The following is an 18,301-nucleotide window of genomic DNA, read 5'->3' as shown; positions in this document are numbered from 1 at the left end:
TGGTTGCAGCCTTTTATGCATCAGCAATCCTCCTGCCTCAGCCCCAAACTCTTAGAAAAGAAGTTTGGGTACAAATGTAACTACATGAAGAAAAAGTGAATTGAATCTATATTCACTTCATCTTTGCATTGGATTTGCTTGTAAATGCTTTAATCAAAGTTTCACTAGCGAGGACCACACCACAACCATATTCCTTCTAGATATTTAATGATAGATCATGTGAATGATGAGACGGATGAATGTATGTTAACATAATGATTATGATGGAGGAGGATGGACTGACTGCAGTGGCAGAGGGAGACTCGGGACGGGGGGGTTCGGTCTCAAGCGTAATTCTGCCCCGAGCTGATCAAGGCCCAGACTGTGCCTCGAGTTAGACGAACGAGATGAGGCAATGAGGAAGGAGGGTGAGACAAACAGAGTGGCGTGGGATGGCTCAGTATAAGTTGGCTTGTCAGGTAATTGAAGGTGTGGTTTGGGCGTTGTCCTGCTCCCGAGGTTAATATATTAACTTCATTTATTTGTGACTTAGTACAGCCTCATAAGCATGAACTAAATTTAAAAACAACTATGGCAGCAGATTTTAAGATATTTTACTTTCTACCAAACAGTTGCAGGGAAGAATGGTTACATAGTCAAGAGTTCAATAACCAATTTATAATTTTATGAGATCTTATCTTCCATGAAAGCTCTTTAAATGACCTCAGTTAATGTAATGTTTGTATGATGACAGTGCTTTTTTTTGGGTGGGGTTTGCTTTGTTAGCTTTCTTGGAATACCTATTTGGAAATGAAGACTTTAGAAAGGAGAACAGAAACAAGATGATAACAGTGTGATACTGAAACTATTTGTGCTTCCTCCTTTTTTATTTTGAAGCAATCAGAAGTTTAAAATATAAATCTGATCACATGGGCAAAATGAACATCCGGTTCTCATACTGTGGGTGTTGCCATATACATTGTAGTATTATATGTCAATGCAGTTGTACCGTTAGTGGCCTGTTTTAACTTTCACAGATCCAAAAGGTAAGAACATTTTCAGGGACTTTTTTGTTATCAGATTATTACAAATACTTTATTGATACTAAATATGTGGCAGATACAGCCCAAGGTAAAATCACTTTCAACTTTACAAGAGTTATTTGTGCTTGCAATGATGACTATTTTCTTTAAATTTCAAATGATCTCATTTCAAAGTCAGATCTGAAGTGACCTCAAGTACAGCTTGATTTTGTGTACGTTCCAAAATAATATCTCAATTCAAATAATTGATTTTCACTTAATCCTTGCAAAGACTTTTGGAGCAACCATAAAGAAGACTTTACAAAAGAGTGTTTATATTGTAAGTATTTTACCCTGATAAGTGGAATAGTTGCTTCATATTTTTCCTTTAATATCTCTTCCAAACAGGAAAACCAGAGAGACCAGTATGAGAATGGATTCAATGGAATATGATGACGAGTACATTAAGAGTACAGTATAACTCTCTACAGTATTCATCAACAACTTTACTTTTATTTTGCTTTTTAAGTCTGACATTCTGATGAACTAAAATTAATCAGTTTCCTGAATTTTGAGGCACAAGGGAGCATCCTGGGCGTCAGCCAATAAAGTGACAGACTGAACGTATCGGCATGATGTTAGTTACTCACCTTTGAATTGAACATACAAGGTTTATCAAAATAAGAAAGTTTATATCATGGGTCACATGCGGTTTGGTAATTTGTGAAGCTAGCCAAACGTTAGCAAGCCAAATTAGCTGGGTGGTTGCTTCTTGATGTTATATTATTGCAAGAGAAAGACGTATTTTAACCATCCAGAGCAGCTCCAGGAGCTTCGTATGGATGTGTTGAACGTCATTTTCATCTGGCGTCATCCCTGTGTGTGTGCATGTCTCAGAAATATTGTTCTAGCACGATGTCAATATACCATGAATAATTGGTTTCTGTCATATTTGGTTGGATGGAGAAGTTGTGTGTATTGACTATTGGCACAAATTCCGTAAATGTGATTTTTTTTATTTTTATCATTTGATTTAGTGTCTTCTCACAGAACAAATAAGATGCCCCCTCGATGTACGACTCTGAGTTTTGGGCTAGTTCTTGTTCTCCTCTTGGCTTGTAACATAGGACAGCTCATCTATCGTAAGTACTTTGATCGCATTCTCATTTCAAAAGCATAAAAAAGAAAGCTTTCGTTATAGATCATTTGATAAAATTAGAGGGGCGCTGGTGGTGCAGTGGTGAGTGCGCGTGCCCCATGTATGGAGGCTGGTGTCTTCTGGGCGGGCGGCCCGGGTTCGGGCCCGGTCTGTGGCTCCTTTCCCACATGTCATTACCCTCTCTCTCTCCCTGATTTCCAATTCTGTCCACTGTCCTATCTCTCCATTAAAGGCACAAAAAGACCAAAAATAAATCTTTGAAAAACAAAAAAAACAAAAAAATAGAAATTACAGACAAATATACCTTGGCATTTACAAAAATTTAGTTATCCAAGCAAATATTTCAACATTTATGGGTATGGATTTTAATGGATCTTTGCATTTTTCAGTTGCAAGTTTCAACTACCAAAGAAGTTGTGAGGCCAAACTCAGTAACCTGTCGAAAGAAAAAGAGGAGCTTCTGCAGAGATACAACACGTTGCAGATGAACATAAAACTCACAGAGTTGGACACCAATTACTTGAATTTGACTACACAGAGCCGAGAGTTAGTCAACAAGGTCAGGGAGCTGGTGAAGATAGTGGAGAAAGAGAAAGGTAAGATGGTTTTCTTAAATGTTTAAACATTCAGTCTTTTAGCATTTGATTGATATTACGTCTGTTTTCACTATGCAGGCGGGGCTTGTCAGACAGACTGGAAGACATTTGGTGGCAGCTGTTACTATGTTTCAACTGTGAAAAAAAACTGGACTTCAAGCAGACACGACTGCCTCACCCAGGGAGCTGATCTGACCATCATTAACAGCAGGGAGAAACAGGTAAGAAAGAAAGAAAGAAAGAAAGTGAGAAACAAAGGCAAGGCACGTTTGTGTATAGAGCACCTGTCAGGAAGGGGGGGGATTGAGACGCAAGTGCGGACCCAGGGGTGTCTCAATGTTGTCCCAGAAGGATAACCACAAAATCGCAATAGCAATAGATTGGAAAGGAGGGAAAAAAACAACAAAACTGTATAGAGCCACAACAGGCTTCCTAACCTAAATAATGCACCGAAAAGGATTAACTAAACCACTGCTGCCAAGCAGCTGACTCAAAACCAAAATTGTCCAGGAGACCCAGAAAACATGAAACAAAAAGCAAAGGCTGCCAGGGAGACCTTTCATAACACAAAAGGCTGGAGTAGACACGAAACCAGCACCCCAAGTTATACACAGGGAGACAGGCAATGGAAATCTAATGCAGAAGGTTCTTAGTTGGTGTTTATAGATACACACAACCACTCGAGAAACCAAAGGGAGAACCTCTCACTACCTCTGAAGGTCAGATAATGAGTCAGCACAGAACACTGGAGACTCACAGTATATAAAAACTCCCCACACCTGAGCTCAATCAAAGCCAATCAGTGCCACACACACCTGATTGCAATGAGTTGATTCTCTCACCACTCTCACTGAGCAGAAAGAGTGAGTGCCCTCACAGCACCATTCATACACAGAACTCAAGGTGCACAGTTAAAAAAAAAAAAAAACCAGAGTATTAAAACTTTATTTAGTAAAAGTAAGATATTCAAATACAACATATTAAAATATTAGCCCAAAACCACTTCTAAATGGTCGAATACAAACAACTCTTCTGCTTCGGCCTAAGTCTTCTCGTAAGGTCGTTTTCTAAAACACAAAATGTAAGAAACGCTTTTTTCTAATCAAGGTGTATAGAACAATGGCGGCCTATGCGTGAATTTATGTTTTCTAATTTTCTCAAACAGTATGAACAGTATGAAATGTTTTTTTTTTTTTTTTTACAAAATGTAGTTTTTTGTTTCTTTGAATCTCATTCTGTTTTATTTCAACAGTCAAATGCGGGTCATCGCTTTGTCTGACACCTATTCTGCAGCAGCGGGTTTCAGGCATTAAAACTAAGATTTAAGTAAAGATCAATCTTGATGCTGATTGGTCTCGTTTGCTTTTTGACGATCATAAAGAGGCGTCATGAGCTTTAAATGAAGAGACTTCAGTAAAAGATGTGATTTAACGTATGAGAAAGAAGCAGTTAATTAAAATGTGTTTTAAAGAAAGCAACAAAGAGTGTGAAGTTTTCCATGATTAAAGTTTGGATCATTCCTGTCTTCTCCATGTGTTGTACCAACAGATATTTGTCAACGGGTTGCTGGGGTTGGACGTAAATGCCTGGATCGGTCTGACTGACAGTATTCAGGAAGGGACTTGGATGTGGGTGGATGGGACCCCCGTCACCACTACGTAAGTTTTAACTGCAGACTGTATGTTTGCCTTTTTCACCACAAATCGAGTACATATGGCTGTAAGACTTGATCTGTTGAATCAGGTAATATACTGTTGGACTAATGCCTTCCATACAATAGAAGACTTAAGAAAGATTTTAAAACACTAACGTCTGACACCCTCTCGTTGTGTCACTGACTGGAGATCTTGCAGGGTCTAACTGCTAGGCCACAACTAGATTCCTTTTGAGATTATTTCCCATCATGCACCTGGTTGAAATTTACAACCCTAACTTTTGATCTGAAAGCCAAAAAGGAGAAGCTGATGGAGTGATCAAGAATGCCTTGTTGACGTTTGATCCTGTTTGTACCAAAGAAGACGATTAAAAACCGAACAATCTAGTGGAGGTGAAACTGGTAACAGGGTTTAAAGGCACAAGATGCGATTTTTCACACTTAAATGTAGAAATGAAGTATATCCTCTGAAAATAACTCTGTGAGTCATGACTGTCTACAATGGGTGTAACACCCAAGTCCCACTGTCTGTGATGCTTTCAGAGTTTTCAGAGTCCTATCTTCAGTTTGTTTACATCGCCAGGACGGCCGGCTGACTCCTCCCCTCGTGTATAAAAGTTGTTTAATTGAGGGACTAGAGAAAAGAAGAATAACATACTGTACTCACTGCTTAACTGTGTTTCTAGATCACGCTCATTTCAGGTAAATTTACATGCAGTGTGAAGATACGAGCATAATAAAGATCGCTAGCATTAGCATGCTAACACAACAATGCAGCGCGAGTTGTTTTGGTTTCATGCTGGTGCTCAAGGGCGACATCTGCTGGATCAAAAAAATCACATTCTGCCTTTAAGTGAACCTATCAAGGTCGCACCAATTATTGTCCACCTTTTTCAATTTCTTCACTCAATCATGTCACAAAGGGGAGGACCTCTCAAAGAGGCGTTTCTGTTCTCTTCACAACTCTACCAGTTTTCCCTTCTCCACAGTCCCCAAGAGCTGCACGTTCCTTTCCCTCCCGGCCATATTTACTAGTTTGCAGCTTCCTGTTTGGGCAGGCGAGATCGCTCCCATTGGTTGTCGACAATGGTCACTTCATTGAACAACACAATTTACATGAGGCACAACTAAAGACCTGTGATTATATAAAAAATGTTAGATTTTATAGTAACGCAAAGATGAGAAAAACACTGCCTTAAAACAGCTTGGTACGAGTTTTATGACCACCTTGCATCAAACGATAGGGATCAGAGGAGCGCACCCCAACTCTAATTAAACTCTTCTGATTTCATTCCGACTATGGAAATCTGTCTGTGACTTTGAAATTGCTTGAAATTCTGTTTGGTGTAGGACCAGCACAAGACCTTACACATCAGTTATTTTTATTTTGCCAACAAAATATATCTAGCGTACAACATGTCTGGCATGAGAGAGGACAAACAGTTTATTTTTCTGGTTTCTTTCACATCAGGTACTGGCAGGAAGGGCAGCCCAACAGCCACGAGGGGAACCAGGACTGTGGAGAAATGGTGCAGTTGGGACAAGTGGGAGCCTGGAATGATGACGGGTGTTTTGCTAAAAATGTTGCCATCTGTGAAAAATAATGAATTTATGATTGTGGGAATGTATATCATTGATGTTTAAGCCTTGTTATATTCTGCATTCAATTATTGAAAAGTCCAAAACAAAAAATTGCATTGTTCCTGCTAACTGTCTATCCCTGCAATATCTTGACAACACAAACTGCTTCATATTTGGTCAGATTCTCGTAAACTTTTTGCTTCATAATGTAATCATTAAAATTGAAAATAGATCCTCATAAAATTGATTGATTGATTGATTGATTGATTGAAATTGAAAATGCACATTTACTCCAGTTGAAGAAATAAAAACTTCCTTGAGGTAATGATAATGGGAAGCGCTAAAATCAATTTAAAGGTCTTTATCTTTAGAGAGAATCCCTGGACTTGAGGAGAGGGGGGAGTGAAATGATGAGGGCTGTAAATATCTGGACCTGTGAAAATAAAACCCCAATGATTGACACAGTTAGTGATGGTGTGTGGATTTGGACTGTGGTTATAAATTGCTTCAGTGATGTTTAAGTCTGGTGCTATTGGATTGGATTGTACAACTTGTAATATTCTATTTAACTGCAGTGGGGGCTGATACATGGTTCGGCGGGGTGGGGGGGGACAATTGCACAGATGGACCGGGACGTATGTCTACATATATATATGTACATATGTTTGGGGGGCCCAAAGCAGAAGTGGGAAATGTGCAAATTTTGCAATGACGGTAGGACAACTCCCTAAGTGTGCCCCATCTGACAGCACCCACTTTCGTTGCCCTTCTGAACACTGGTTGTAGGGCACGGGTTAGAGGCCCCCCCAATAGATTTTTGGCCCCAACAGACTCTAGAATCGCCACTGGTTGTGAGTCGATCCACTCGCACAGTGAGAGATGACATTTCACCTCCACATTTACACAATCTAACAGTGCATGCCAGGCATTAGAAAACTTTGAAATAGCACAATATATCTGTGTGTTGGACAAACTATTACAACAGTCTTACAAAACTACCTCAACTTCCAAAATGACTAAAGAATTATATCACCATGTCTTTGATGAAGGCAAACAGACACACAATAAAGTGGGATGGTTAGCATATATTACAGAGCTGCTGCGGTGGATTGCATCATTTCACACAGGTGTTACTTCTACTGTGTCCACCTCCACTTATCACCCTGTTGCACCCTGAAACAGATGACACAGCGCCAACCAATACCAAGTGCTGACAAAGCACTTTGCAGCCACACCATGCTGCTTGTTACATAACAAAGAAGAAGACTGGCACGTTTTTACAATCACTAACATGTGAGCGGTACATACAGCAGATGTATTCAGCCGGCAGAGACACCAAGCTCTGGCATGTGGATCATTCTGGGTGTGGTGGCGGTTGCATCGAGTGCGGCTGCTCTTGAAGGGAGGGGGGCGTCTCAACCATTCATTGCACCAAGCCTTTTCATTCCCCCTGGTGATGAGTCTGATCCAAACCGTCTGTGGTGGAGTGGTGAGATGGGATTCCCCCCAGGACATAGGCGGGTGGTGTGGTAACGCTTTAAGCTGCTTGACTAAAAATAAAAGATCAAGGCGCCTCAAATAGAAATGTTGGTCTGGTTAGACTTACAGAGCATGAAAAGATGTTTGCATGTGACCTTCTGTATTTTATTACTTTACTTTTCCAAGTAGGCTAAAGTACAGAGCAACAAATTACCATTCTAACAGTTGGAGGATAATGTGAGTAAGTTCTCCTTTTTCTGTCTAAACTGGCTTTGCTCAGAAAGTTGTGGACTTACGTGCTTATGATTAGTAAAAATCCTATTGTACTATGACGGTTAGGTGAGGTGACTTCATTTGCACCCGTAGGTAGATTTGTTTTCCAGCGAGTGAGTCGGCCTCCTTACACAATCAACAGCACAGGACAAGACATGATGAATTCAGATTCAGACAACTTTATTCATCCCAGGAGGGCAATTCAGTTTCACAGGCTAAAGAGTCATTGAAAGAAGCCGAGACAATAATCAGTAAAACAAACACAGTCACGGCAGCATTATCATTCTTTTAGCTGCCTTAGGCACAGGAATAATTGTGCATAGACAGTTCTCAAGACTAAAAAGGTAACCCTTTGTATAAAACATCTGTCAAAACAACAAGAATCAAACCTATATAGGAAATAAATTGTACTATAAATCACTATAAACAGGTAATTAAAACAAGTTAACGTGTTACAGTAAAATTTGCCATCAGTAAGAAAAGAGATAAAAGAAAAGATAAAAAGATCCATGAATAATCAAATAATACAGAATTTGCTCTCATAGCTTTATGGCTTTATCTTGTTGATGTCTCTGTTGGCTGCTGGGACAAAGCTGATTTGTGTTGCTTTGTTTAATTGGATGGTAATGTATACCTACATCCAGACATGATAAGATTAAATCCACCATTTAAAGGGTTGGATTTTTTAAAAATTATTTTTAAGAATATATCCAGCTATCCTCTGCAACTCTCTGGATATTCTATATCCTGCTTTTTAGACAAACCTTGTGCACTAATAGCGACTTGACCTGTAACCCTGTGTTGACATTCAGGAGCTTCCTTCATGCTGATTGGGATGCATTGACTTTGAAGGTATAGCAACTGCAAGCAAGGCTAACCTCCCTATGATACTTTATTAAAATAAGCTATTTGGACAAGCGTGCTAATGTTAACACTGAGTGCAACAAATGTTATCTTTTGCCATATTCTTTGGACCGTGGTGAGACATATGAAATCTCTAAACTAGGTTGTTTAAAAGTGTACTTTTTATTGATCAAAGAAGAGTTTTTTCACATTGTAAGAAAGATAGCTTCAGTCTAAATTCTAGTACACTTTCAGATGTTATGTTTAAATTCCTTCTAACCTATATAGGGTTGGTGGAATCCATTATTTAAACAATTTGAAAAATCAAGTCTTGACGTGATATATTTTGTTATACCATTTCAGCTAGCAGACTCATTTGCACACTCAAACATACACAGGGCATTTTTTTTGGGAGGTAAAAAGACAAATCATGTTGTACCAGTATCATGTAATCATCATAGTGTTGTACAGTAAATTATTAACGCCATACATACATACAAATTTTGCAAGTACTGTATATGCCTTGTAACATATGCCATTGAAAGTCATTAGTAAAAAACATTTGAATAAATCAGAGAGATTTCACTTTGCAAACATAAAGCTATTCCAAAGTATTCAACATAATACTTTACTACTGTATCAGGACTAACATTGATTGCAAAATCTGTTTTTAAACTACAGTTTGTGTTACCAAGATTACGCAAGTAAAGACAGAAGACAGAGAACAATACATTTTTGGTTTTAGTCTTTTGAATTTGATTTGTTGACCATGAACAAATTCAGAAAATCACCAGGTCAAAGATCAACAAGCTATACGTTCACACAATCATTAACTGTAAGTTACTTGGTCTTTATTTTTCACAGACGCAGACATTAGTAGTCGAACAAATTTCATCGTTCCAGCTTCCCCCTGTTGCTGACTGCCAAAATTCTACACAGTCCTGGTCCCTGTCCTGATAGTTGCCAGGCTGCCCCACACCCCAGAACCTGGTGCAAAAGATATCAGAGAAATATACTGTATCATCTCAGACATGTTGATCCTGGCCTAATGTGTTACAATGTATTTTTAACTATTATTATTAATTAAAGCTCCATTTGCATAGAAATTAGTTCTTTAAATATATATATTTTTTAAAACGTTTGAAAGACCCAATCACCACTCTTACAATTTTTTAAACATATTCACACAAATAAAAACTTTTTTTTTAAATGAGTTGGGTCATAAGACCTTTCTGAATCCTGTATGAATTGTGCAGTATTTTCATTTGCTGCTACCATGACATGCTTTTAATAATACAATCCAATTATATAAATGATGAAAACGAGGGTGTTTGCAGAGTTCATCTCAACACTAAATTAAATGATGATTGTGAAAGAACCTGTCCAGTGTTACTGCTGGTAAATGTTATGATCCAATAAGATTGAAGTTCCTTGCAGTATAAACTTACGTAGTGGTGACAGGGGTCCCATCCACCCACTTCCAGGTCCCCTCTGTAACGCTGTCAGTCAGACCAATCCAGGCTTCTCCGCCTGATCCCAGTAACCCATTGACAAATACCTGTTAAAAGAACACCCACAAAAATGATCAACAGTTGTACAAAATTAGATTAGTCAAAATGCAATTATTGCAAAATGTTCATTCTATTATCACACCCCTTGCCTCAGACTTCCTGCAAAATAAAGCTATTTTTTCTAAATGACATTAATAATTAATAGCATACATTAATTACACCTAACAGATTCATAACAAGAACATAAAAACTGAAGCAAACCAGCATTTTTTTATTTAAAACTCTGGTGTTCCATTAATCACCTCCTTCAACCAGATTGTTTAAACTTGTAACATAAACCAAACTTATCAGACCAGTTTTTAGCACAATTTAAAAAAAAATGTTATTTACTTTTAAGCTGCCTCTGCTCCATTAATTAATATAATACTATTACAGGGCTTCTAAATAGGACATTTTTGCATAGCAATGGTCTGTTTATCGTTGAAAGCAGACCATTGCTATGAAGAAGAGACTGTTACTATGAAGAACAGACTGTTGTTTTGAAAGAACATGCTGTTTCTAGTAATGATGCTCCAATCAAAGACTCTGGAGGACTGACTGAAATGTTATCAGAAAATTTCAGTCTACAATTCATTTAGCAGTCTAAAGTCTTGTGCCATGCATCAGTGGGAAAGTTCAGTTTAATGGGAGTAAAGCAGCTTGGTAAGCTCATTTTAAGAAGGCTACAGAGTTAACTGTTGCTGCAGATAAGGATCAAACTGTGAGTCTATCAGACTATTCTTGTTGTAAATAATATAGACACAATTTTAGATCAATATAAGTCGATTTATGGATGACTGAATCAGCTGTGTAATATTCAATGAGAGGGTTGTAATAGTGAAGGAAGATCAGGGAAGGGTTTTCCTTCTATCAATAACCTGCACACTATCCTAACAAGAAGTATAACATGATATTCACAAATGTAAGACATTCTTTATTTCTTTCTTTCTTCCTCACCTGTTCATCCCTGCTGTTTATGATGACCAGATCAGCTCCTTGGGTCTTGCAGTAGTCTCTGCTTGAAGTCCAGATTCTCTTTGTAGTTGTAACATAGTAACAGTTGTCACCAAACTTTGTCCACCCTGACTGACAGGGCCTTTCTGTATAAATAAAAACACAGTGAGACCCAGAATATCACACTTCAGTTAAAATACCAACCAACTTCAAAGTCAAAATGTATTCAAATTTTATGAGAAAAATCTTACCTGTGAGTTTACTGATTTTCTTCTCTAGCTGGTCTTTAACTGTTGATAAACTCCTGTAATTGGTCTGTAGCTGATCTTTCTCCCTCTGCAGAGTATTATAACGACCTTGCAATGTTTCTTTGCTTTTTTGCAACTGGTCCTTGTCACTATTCAATGAAGTGTAACTCCTCTGCAGCTGATCCCTGTTTGTTCTCATCGTGTTAAACTGTGTCTGCAAGTCGTTCTTTTCTCTTTGCAGGTTGTCACGATTCTTCTGCATGTCATTGTAGTTTGTTTGTAGCTGATTCTTCTCTTGTGTGAGGGTGTTTAAACTTTGCTGCAGCCGGTCTTTTTCTTTCGTCAGGTCACCTCTTACTTTGTCAATATTCTTCTCTAGCTGATCTTTAACTGTTGATAAACTCCTGTAATTGGTCTGTAGCTGATCTTTCTCCCTCTGCAGAGTATTATAACTGACTTGCAATGTTTCTTTGCTTTTTTGCAACTGGTCCTTGTCACTATTCAATGAAGTGTAACTCCTCTGCAGCTGATCCCTGTTTGTTCTCATCGTGTTAAACTGTGTCTGCAAGTCGTTCTTTTCTCTTTGCAGGTTGTCACGATTCTTCTGCATGTCATTGTAGTTTGTTTGTAGCTGATTCTTCTCTTGTGTGAGGGTGTTGTAACTTTGCTGCAGCCGGTCTTTTTCTTTCGTCAGGTCACCTCTTACTTTGTCAATATTCTTCTCTAGCTGATCTTTAACTGTTGATAAACTCCTGTAATTGGTCTGTAGCTGATCTTTCTCCCTCTGCAGAGTATTATAACTGACTTGCAATGTTTCTTTGCTTTTTTGCAACTGGTCCTTGTCACTATTCAATGAAGTGTAACTCCTCTGCAGCTGATCCCTGTTTGTTCTCATCGTGTTAAACTGTGTCTGCAAGTCGTTCTTTTCTCTTTGCAGGTTGTCACGATTCTTCTGCATGTCATTGTAGTTTGTTTGTAGCTGATTCTTCTCATGTGTGATGGTGTTTAAACTTTGCTGCAGCCGGTCTTTCTCTTCAGTTAGGTCACCTCTTTCTTTGTCGATATTCTTCTCTAGTTGGTCTTTTTCTGTAGCTAAACTTCTGTAATTGGTCTGTAGCTGCTCTTTCTCCCTCTCTAGAGTATTATAACGACCTTGTAATGCTTCTTTGTCAGTGGACAGTGATTGGTATCTGTTCTGAAGTAGATTTTTACTCTGGGTCAGATTTGAGTAGCTTTTTTGCAACTGGTCCTTGTCACTATTCAGTGAAGAGTAACTCCTCTGCAACTCATCCTTTCCTCTTTGAAGTTCATCATAGATTGTCTGCAACTGATCTTTTTCTTTTGTCAAGTTACTCAGTGTTGCCTCAAACAGTTTTCTCTCTGCAGCTGAAGCATTAGAGGTTCCCTGCAGCTGATCTGCTCCAGTGTTGTAACCAGCCTGCATCAGGTCTGCTGACATGGTATGGCTGAATATGTGATCTGTGAAATGAAAAAAAAATCTGACATTTTTTAGATTATTGGGATCGTTTAAAAAAAAGACATTTACCTCTCCTATGCACACTTTTTAAGTTGACCTATTATGCTAATCCCCATTTAAAAACACTATAGTGTTACAATTCTGGATGCCTATACTTCCATACTAAACATGGGTAAAGTTTGAGATCATGAGGTAAACACATGTTTGAGTTATCCCAGGATGAGCCTGCAGAGTGCGCAAAACAACTTGTTATGCAAATCACGCGATAGTTCTCGGATATGAAACCAAGGAAATTCAAAATACGGCATTAAACCTCTATGAAAGCCGTCTGAACCTCTTACATAGGCTCTCTTCTCCCAGCACTGGTGAGCAGCCCTGCCCCGGCAGGATTTTATCTATCGTTGCCTGTATCAAAATGTAATCCCCTTTTCTTGAAATTGAATGAGCTTGAGCCTTTTTATATATTTTTTGCATTGTTAATTTAATTGAACTTTAATGTTAGGCCAGTAATTTTGACTGTTTATAGCCAAGGAGCTGCACAACAGCCCGGAAACAAGAAAAGAAAGAGGAAGCTAATTTGACCCCAACAAGAACTACTTTTTTTTCACCTCCAAATTCTGATCGGACGTAGCCTCAGAAGGTAAATGGTTGCCAGGAGGCTATAGCGCTTATGATCCAATACATATGTATTCGTATTATTAAATTATATGGGCAGATTGCCCAGCTATTTCTGTGGGCGAGCATAGGCAGCGCTGCAGCGTTCTGCCCCCGAAAAGCTTCTAGAGAGCTAGCCAATCAGAAGAAAGTGGGGTGGAACTTAAAGAGATGGCAGCTTAACTAACAGTTTAATGCAGAGTCTGAAATGAGGGGTTTTACTGACGCTAGTATAAAGTTTTTTTTAATGCAAATCATGCAAAGCTGACTTATAGGTTTATATGACTGGAAGATGAAAATGAGAATAATATGGGATATTTAAACATGAGCTCTTCTTAGATTAGTTAATCTCAAAGAAGAAATAATATTCAAGTGACAACACAGAAATAACTTACAGTAGAGAAATTGTCCTACATTCCCAGCCAACAGGACAGCACACAGTAATCCAAGTCCCACGGAGACACATCTGGAAGGAGAGTTTCTTCTCTGAAAATCAACTGTATCGACAATAAAAAGACAACTAAATAATCCATGGGGACAGAGTTGCCTCTTCATCAAACTCTCCCAAGGAATTAAACACTCTAGAAAAACTGTTTATGAGCATACAGACAACTAGATGAAGTTATAAAAGGTTTTCAAGTTTATCAATACATTTCTATCCAAACTCACATGGTTTACACATCTGAATACTTGTGCTCATTACTCTTGATGTTGTGTCTTAAAGTCTGTTTTCAGGTTGATACATTACCTTTAGTCACAAGGCCCTCCATGGTGAGGTTCCTCTTCATATGTATGCTGTCATCGATCTCCATCAGATCCATTGTGATAACCGTCTCACTGTTTTCCAGTCAAGAAGTAAACTTAAACATGTTTTATAATCACTTAACTATAAAATGATGAGTCTAAACACTTCACTCATACAAATTCTAGTTATAAGATCCATTATTTTTTGCTTTCTTATGCATGCCTTAGTTTTAACTTAAAAATGTGGATTAACGTAAAATGGGACATTTACAGTATGATACTGTAAAATGTAATACAACTCTGCAGGTAATATCAATTGCTAGTAATATGCTTAAATAATATCTTATAAGTGATTTGTGAAGTACAAAAAATGAAGCTTACTCGAGGTAATCAAAGTTTTTGAGAATTAAAGGAATCATTTAAAACGCACTCAGAATAAAATCTAGGATGAAAATGAATTCTAGTTTGGGTAAAATATTCATTAATCCAAGTGTAATAAAGTCACCAAATGTGTACTTACCATGAATCAAAGGAGATAGAAAGGAGTCCGTATCACTTCGGTTTTAAGACGAACATCACAGACGTGAATGATAACGCAGAGATATTTATTGTGCACATAACAGCAAGCTCCTTTTGCCCAAGTCATCAAATGTTTGACTTAAAATGAACTCTGATTGGTCTGAAATATAACCATTCAGGTGTACTGTATTAACATTCTTGGTTTCAGTATTTCAGGTAATTTTTGGCCACAAGAAACAAGCGGAAGTTCACCAGTTATCACACGGAGGTTTTTTAGCTCTCAGGCTCCAGTCCTTTATCTTCTGCTGTTTCTGTTCCTTCTTCCCACAGATTCACTTCCCACTGAGGTCAGGGTAGGGTGTTAGCCATGTAGCCAATTTCAAGAATGCTAACCCAGCAGTGTGCAGTTCAAAAACACACTATAGTTCAAGAACATGCATATTTAGTGCATTAAGCATCTTAAGACCTTCTTTTGGTGAAATCAATGTTTCTTTAGGATCAAACCCTCTTTGGGTAACACCTCAGGTCACAGTATTCACCATTAACTACTTGCTTATTAGCATGCTAATTGGTAGCATACTGGCTGCTTTCTAGTCATTTTTAAGTACTACCTTATTCTACATGACCATATTCTATACCTACGAAGCTAAATTATGTCACACACAACACAGAATGTCAAACTTTGAATTGTTTGGGATTGCTCCGCCTGATTGTGACAAGATTCCAAGATAACATTTCTACACAGCAGCTTTGTTAATAAAAATGATTATCTCTGATCAATGCTACAAATGTGCCCAGCTGTTGAATGGGTTTGAATGGATTAAAATGCTGAGATAAGATGAAGTGAAACAAAACAGCAGAAAATGTGTCATTTGTCGACATTTTCAATATGACAGAAACGGTTGTCATGTTGATGAGTGGCGGACCTCCGAGCAGTTTTCTGCTGCATCAGACTTCAGATGAAGAAGACGAAGACGTGTCAGTCAGGGCAGCTTCTGTTCTTCAGTATTCTGTCCCTTGTGTAGTGCCAGGGTCTTAGTAGTCAGCTGTTGTAGTGGGACTGTCAACTACCCCTGACCCCTGGCAGACTGAACTGTTTGAATTGCTGCACAAAGAGTAGGCTGACTGTTGATTTAAGGTTTTCTTGTGCTTGATTTCTCGGTCCATCAATTAACGGCTGGTGGTGAGCTGAGCTGTAGAATTTTTCTACGTCAAAGCACAATCTTTTAAATCATTGATGTGGATATTACAAATGCAGCACTATCTCCACTTTGTAAAACAAGCTAGCAAGCTCTGTTGAGTGAGAAGAGCGAAAGGAAATCAAAGAAAAGGTTCCTGATAAGACACTGCCAGCGCCTTACCCCCAATCCCCACATACTCTGTGCACGCTGCGGTCCGTCATTGCCACAGTTTTAACAACATGTGGCTTTTGTTGGGATTTTTCTTATTGGGTTGTTCTCATGGCTGTTCGTATACTCAAAAACAATTGAATCTAGCTAATTTTGACGCTGACACTGCTAGAGGACTGAGGAGACGCCGAGGACATTGCTTTTTTTATTTATTTACTTATTTGAGGTAAGAAACCTTTCCTAAATTGAAAATGAAATCAAAGTTAAATCGGTTCATATAAGGATGATTTGAGGCTCTAAAAGGGGTCATAGAAAATAAAGTTGGAGAACTAATGGTTAAGAGAGTAAGCATGCTAACATATGCAGACGATAGCACAGTTGGAGAGCCTGTGGATTAGAAAGAAGGGCCAATAAAGGCAGTTGTAGGCAGGCTGTAGAGAATTCCTTCAGTCTGATGGGGCCCTAAGCAAGCATCAATTGGTGGCCCCTCCACCAGCGTTCATCATCATAATGTCTGTCCTCTTCCTCTTTTTCCCTGTTTCTGTCCTATAGACGGATACTTCCTCTTCTTTATTACTTGTTGACTTTCATTGACAAACTTCACAGCAGTAACGCACGCAACGCTCAGCAGGGCAACGAGGCTGAGTGCTGTCAGATGGGGCCCCCTTAGGGAGGTTTGTATTGACGAGCTACTGTCATTGCAAAATTTGCAAATTGCTTTGGTTTAAGTGTGTGAGCCCTCAGGTGCCCCCCTACTGGTCTTGGGCCCACCAAGCAGTGGCCTGCCTTGCCAACTGACAAGCAGCTCCTCTGCTTCAGTTAAGAGGGTACTTTGTCATAAACCAACGATTTTAACAAATCTAAACTGTTATAAGGGATGAGGAGACAAACGCTCAACCAAATGATTGGAGTTCATCATCGATGGGTTATGAATGTCTGTACAGTGTGAGGGAATGCCATCAGTTATGAATTGAATCACTGATCAGGCAAGCACAGCTTAATTGTGATTTGATCGTTGAATATACCGCATCACAATCATCATATTATGCTTTGTTTATGCTTTTATTTAAAATAAGTAAAAGGTTAGACTCTACCACTTCTATGACAGCTGTAACTGTAACTGAGCTCAGCCATTCACAAACTGATACAAATTCAGCTGACTGTCAACGTGGGTCTATTTTTAGAAGCCGGACTGAATTCCTAATCACCTCCAGGACTCCTGAATGAATAATGACGGCTATCTTATCATTAATATATTACCACAAAACCATCCGTTCAGAGCAACCTAAACATTTTGGTTACGTTTCAATGTCTGTGAATCACAACCACAGCGAGGGCTGATTGTGTGTTTTTTTTTTTTGTTACACAGTAGTTTGTGACCTCAGTGACTATTATCATGCAGACGTATACACCTCCTATCTGAGCTTAAAGAGGCGCTGAATGAGGAGGTGAAGCTGCTGAGTGTCTGATGGAGATAAGGGGAAATGACTGTGGCTGAGAGGCTCCATCCTTCAGCCTGTCACACCTCACACTGCCCATATTAATTAGCCTCAGTAACTCAGGATCTGATCTGAAACGGCCGCTTCAGGAAGAAGGAGGAGAGGACTTATCGGCATCTAAACATCCTGCAATCTCTACACGATAACAACACAGGGGATGTGTGTCACATGAGGAAAACTTATTCATCATTAAAATAGATTGGTCAAATTATGCATCTTTCAACTTAAATACCATAAAATACGCTGCAGATCTCATCCAACGGTCTTGTGTGCTATTCAACGTTGGGTAATTATTTCATCACTGTCCACACAAGAATTATGTTTCCAAATGTCTGATTTTCATTAATTCTGTTACATGCAATTCAAATATGACATGCAGTTAAATAAGATCCATTATTTTATCACGGTGTAAGATGTTCGCTGATTACAAATTGTGCCTCACATTGGTTTATTTTATGGGAAATCTAGATGCACCTACTCTGACATAAAGCTATTGGAACAAATGTAAAAATAATAAATGTGATGTTGATATTCAAATTTGACCTTACTGAGACTTTTTTACTTTGTCTATGGTTTTTTAAATGAATGCTTATTCATAGGTATACTTGATCTTATATTGCGTTTTTGTACTCAACTATTCAAAGCGCTTTTACACCACAGGTCATACCTACCAATTTATACCCATTCACACACTGATGGCAGAGGCTGCTTTGAAAAGTGA

The 18,301-nt window shown here is 38.6% G+C and overlaps 2 protein-coding genes across 2 annotated transcripts; one reads left to right on the top strand and one right to left on the bottom strand.

Annotated features, from left to right (window-relative positions):
* The first annotated feature begins 937 nt into the window (after window positions 1–937).
* Window positions 938–6,455, top strand: LOC132981692 (hepatic lectin-like). The gene is made up of 7 exons (XM_061047687.1): window positions 938–1,025; window positions 1,410–1,471; window positions 2,039–2,143; window positions 2,550–2,756; window positions 2,835–2,977; window positions 4,305–4,414; window positions 5,882–6,455. The coding sequence occupies exons 2-7, from the start codon at window positions 1,429–1,431 to the stop codon at window positions 6,012–6,014; spliced, it is 741 nt and encodes a 246-aa protein (XP_060903670.1). The 5' UTR covers window positions 938–1,025; window positions 1,410–1,428; the 3' UTR covers window positions 6,015–6,455.
* A 1,632-nt stretch (window positions 6,456–8,087) lies between these two features.
* On the bottom strand, window positions 8,088–14,779 carry LOC132981691 (C-type lectin domain family 4 member F-like). Its single transcript, XM_061047685.1, has 7 exons — window positions 14,734–14,779; window positions 14,218–14,329; window positions 13,865–13,966; window positions 11,342–12,817; window positions 11,094–11,236; window positions 10,035–10,144; window positions 8,088–9,573 (listed from the first exon to the last, which is right to left on the bottom strand). Exons 2-7 carry the CDS (start codon window positions 14,288–14,290, stop codon window positions 9,438–9,440), a joined length of 2,040 nt encoding a protein of 679 aa, XP_060903668.1. The 5' UTR covers window positions 14,291–14,329; window positions 14,734–14,779; the 3' UTR covers window positions 8,088–9,437.
* Window positions 14,780–18,301: the final 3,522 nt, after the last annotated feature.

The sequence above is a fragment of the Labrus mixtus genome, chromosome 10, assembly GCF_963584025.1.
Source record: "Labrus mixtus chromosome 10, fLabMix1.1, whole genome shotgun sequence".
NCBI lineage: Eukaryota > Metazoa > Chordata > Actinopteri > Labriformes > Labridae > Labrus > Labrus mixtus.
The sequence above is the reverse complement of the archived record's forward strand: the minus strand, read 5'-3'. Positions and strand labels throughout refer to the sequence as shown.

Bases quoted from the DNA above. Each gene is read 5' to 3' on its own strand.
- LOC132981692 (XM_061047687.1), top strand. From the start codon at position 1,429: ATGAGAATGGATTCAATGGAATATGATGACGAGTACATTAAGA. The intron at 2,978-4,304 runs GTAAGAAAGAAA...TTGTACCAACAG, and splicing joins TTAACAGCAGGGAGAAACAG to ATATTTGTCAACGGGTTGCT. The intron at 4,415-5,881 runs GTAAGTTTTAAC...CTTTCACATCAG, and splicing joins GGGACCCCCGTCACCACTAC to GTACTGGCAGGAAGGGCAGC.
- LOC132981691 (XM_061047685.1), bottom strand. From the start codon at position 14,290: ATGGATCTGATGGAGATCGATGACAGCATACATATGAAGAGGAACCTC. The intron at 13,967-14,217 runs GTAATGTATCAA...TTGTCGATACAG, and splicing joins GGAGGGCCTTGTGACTAAAG to TTGATTTTCAGAGAAGAAAC. The intron at 10,145-11,093 runs GTGAGGAAGAAA...TTCTTTTAACAG, and splicing joins TAAACAGCAGGGATGAACAG to GTATTTGTCAATGGGTTACT.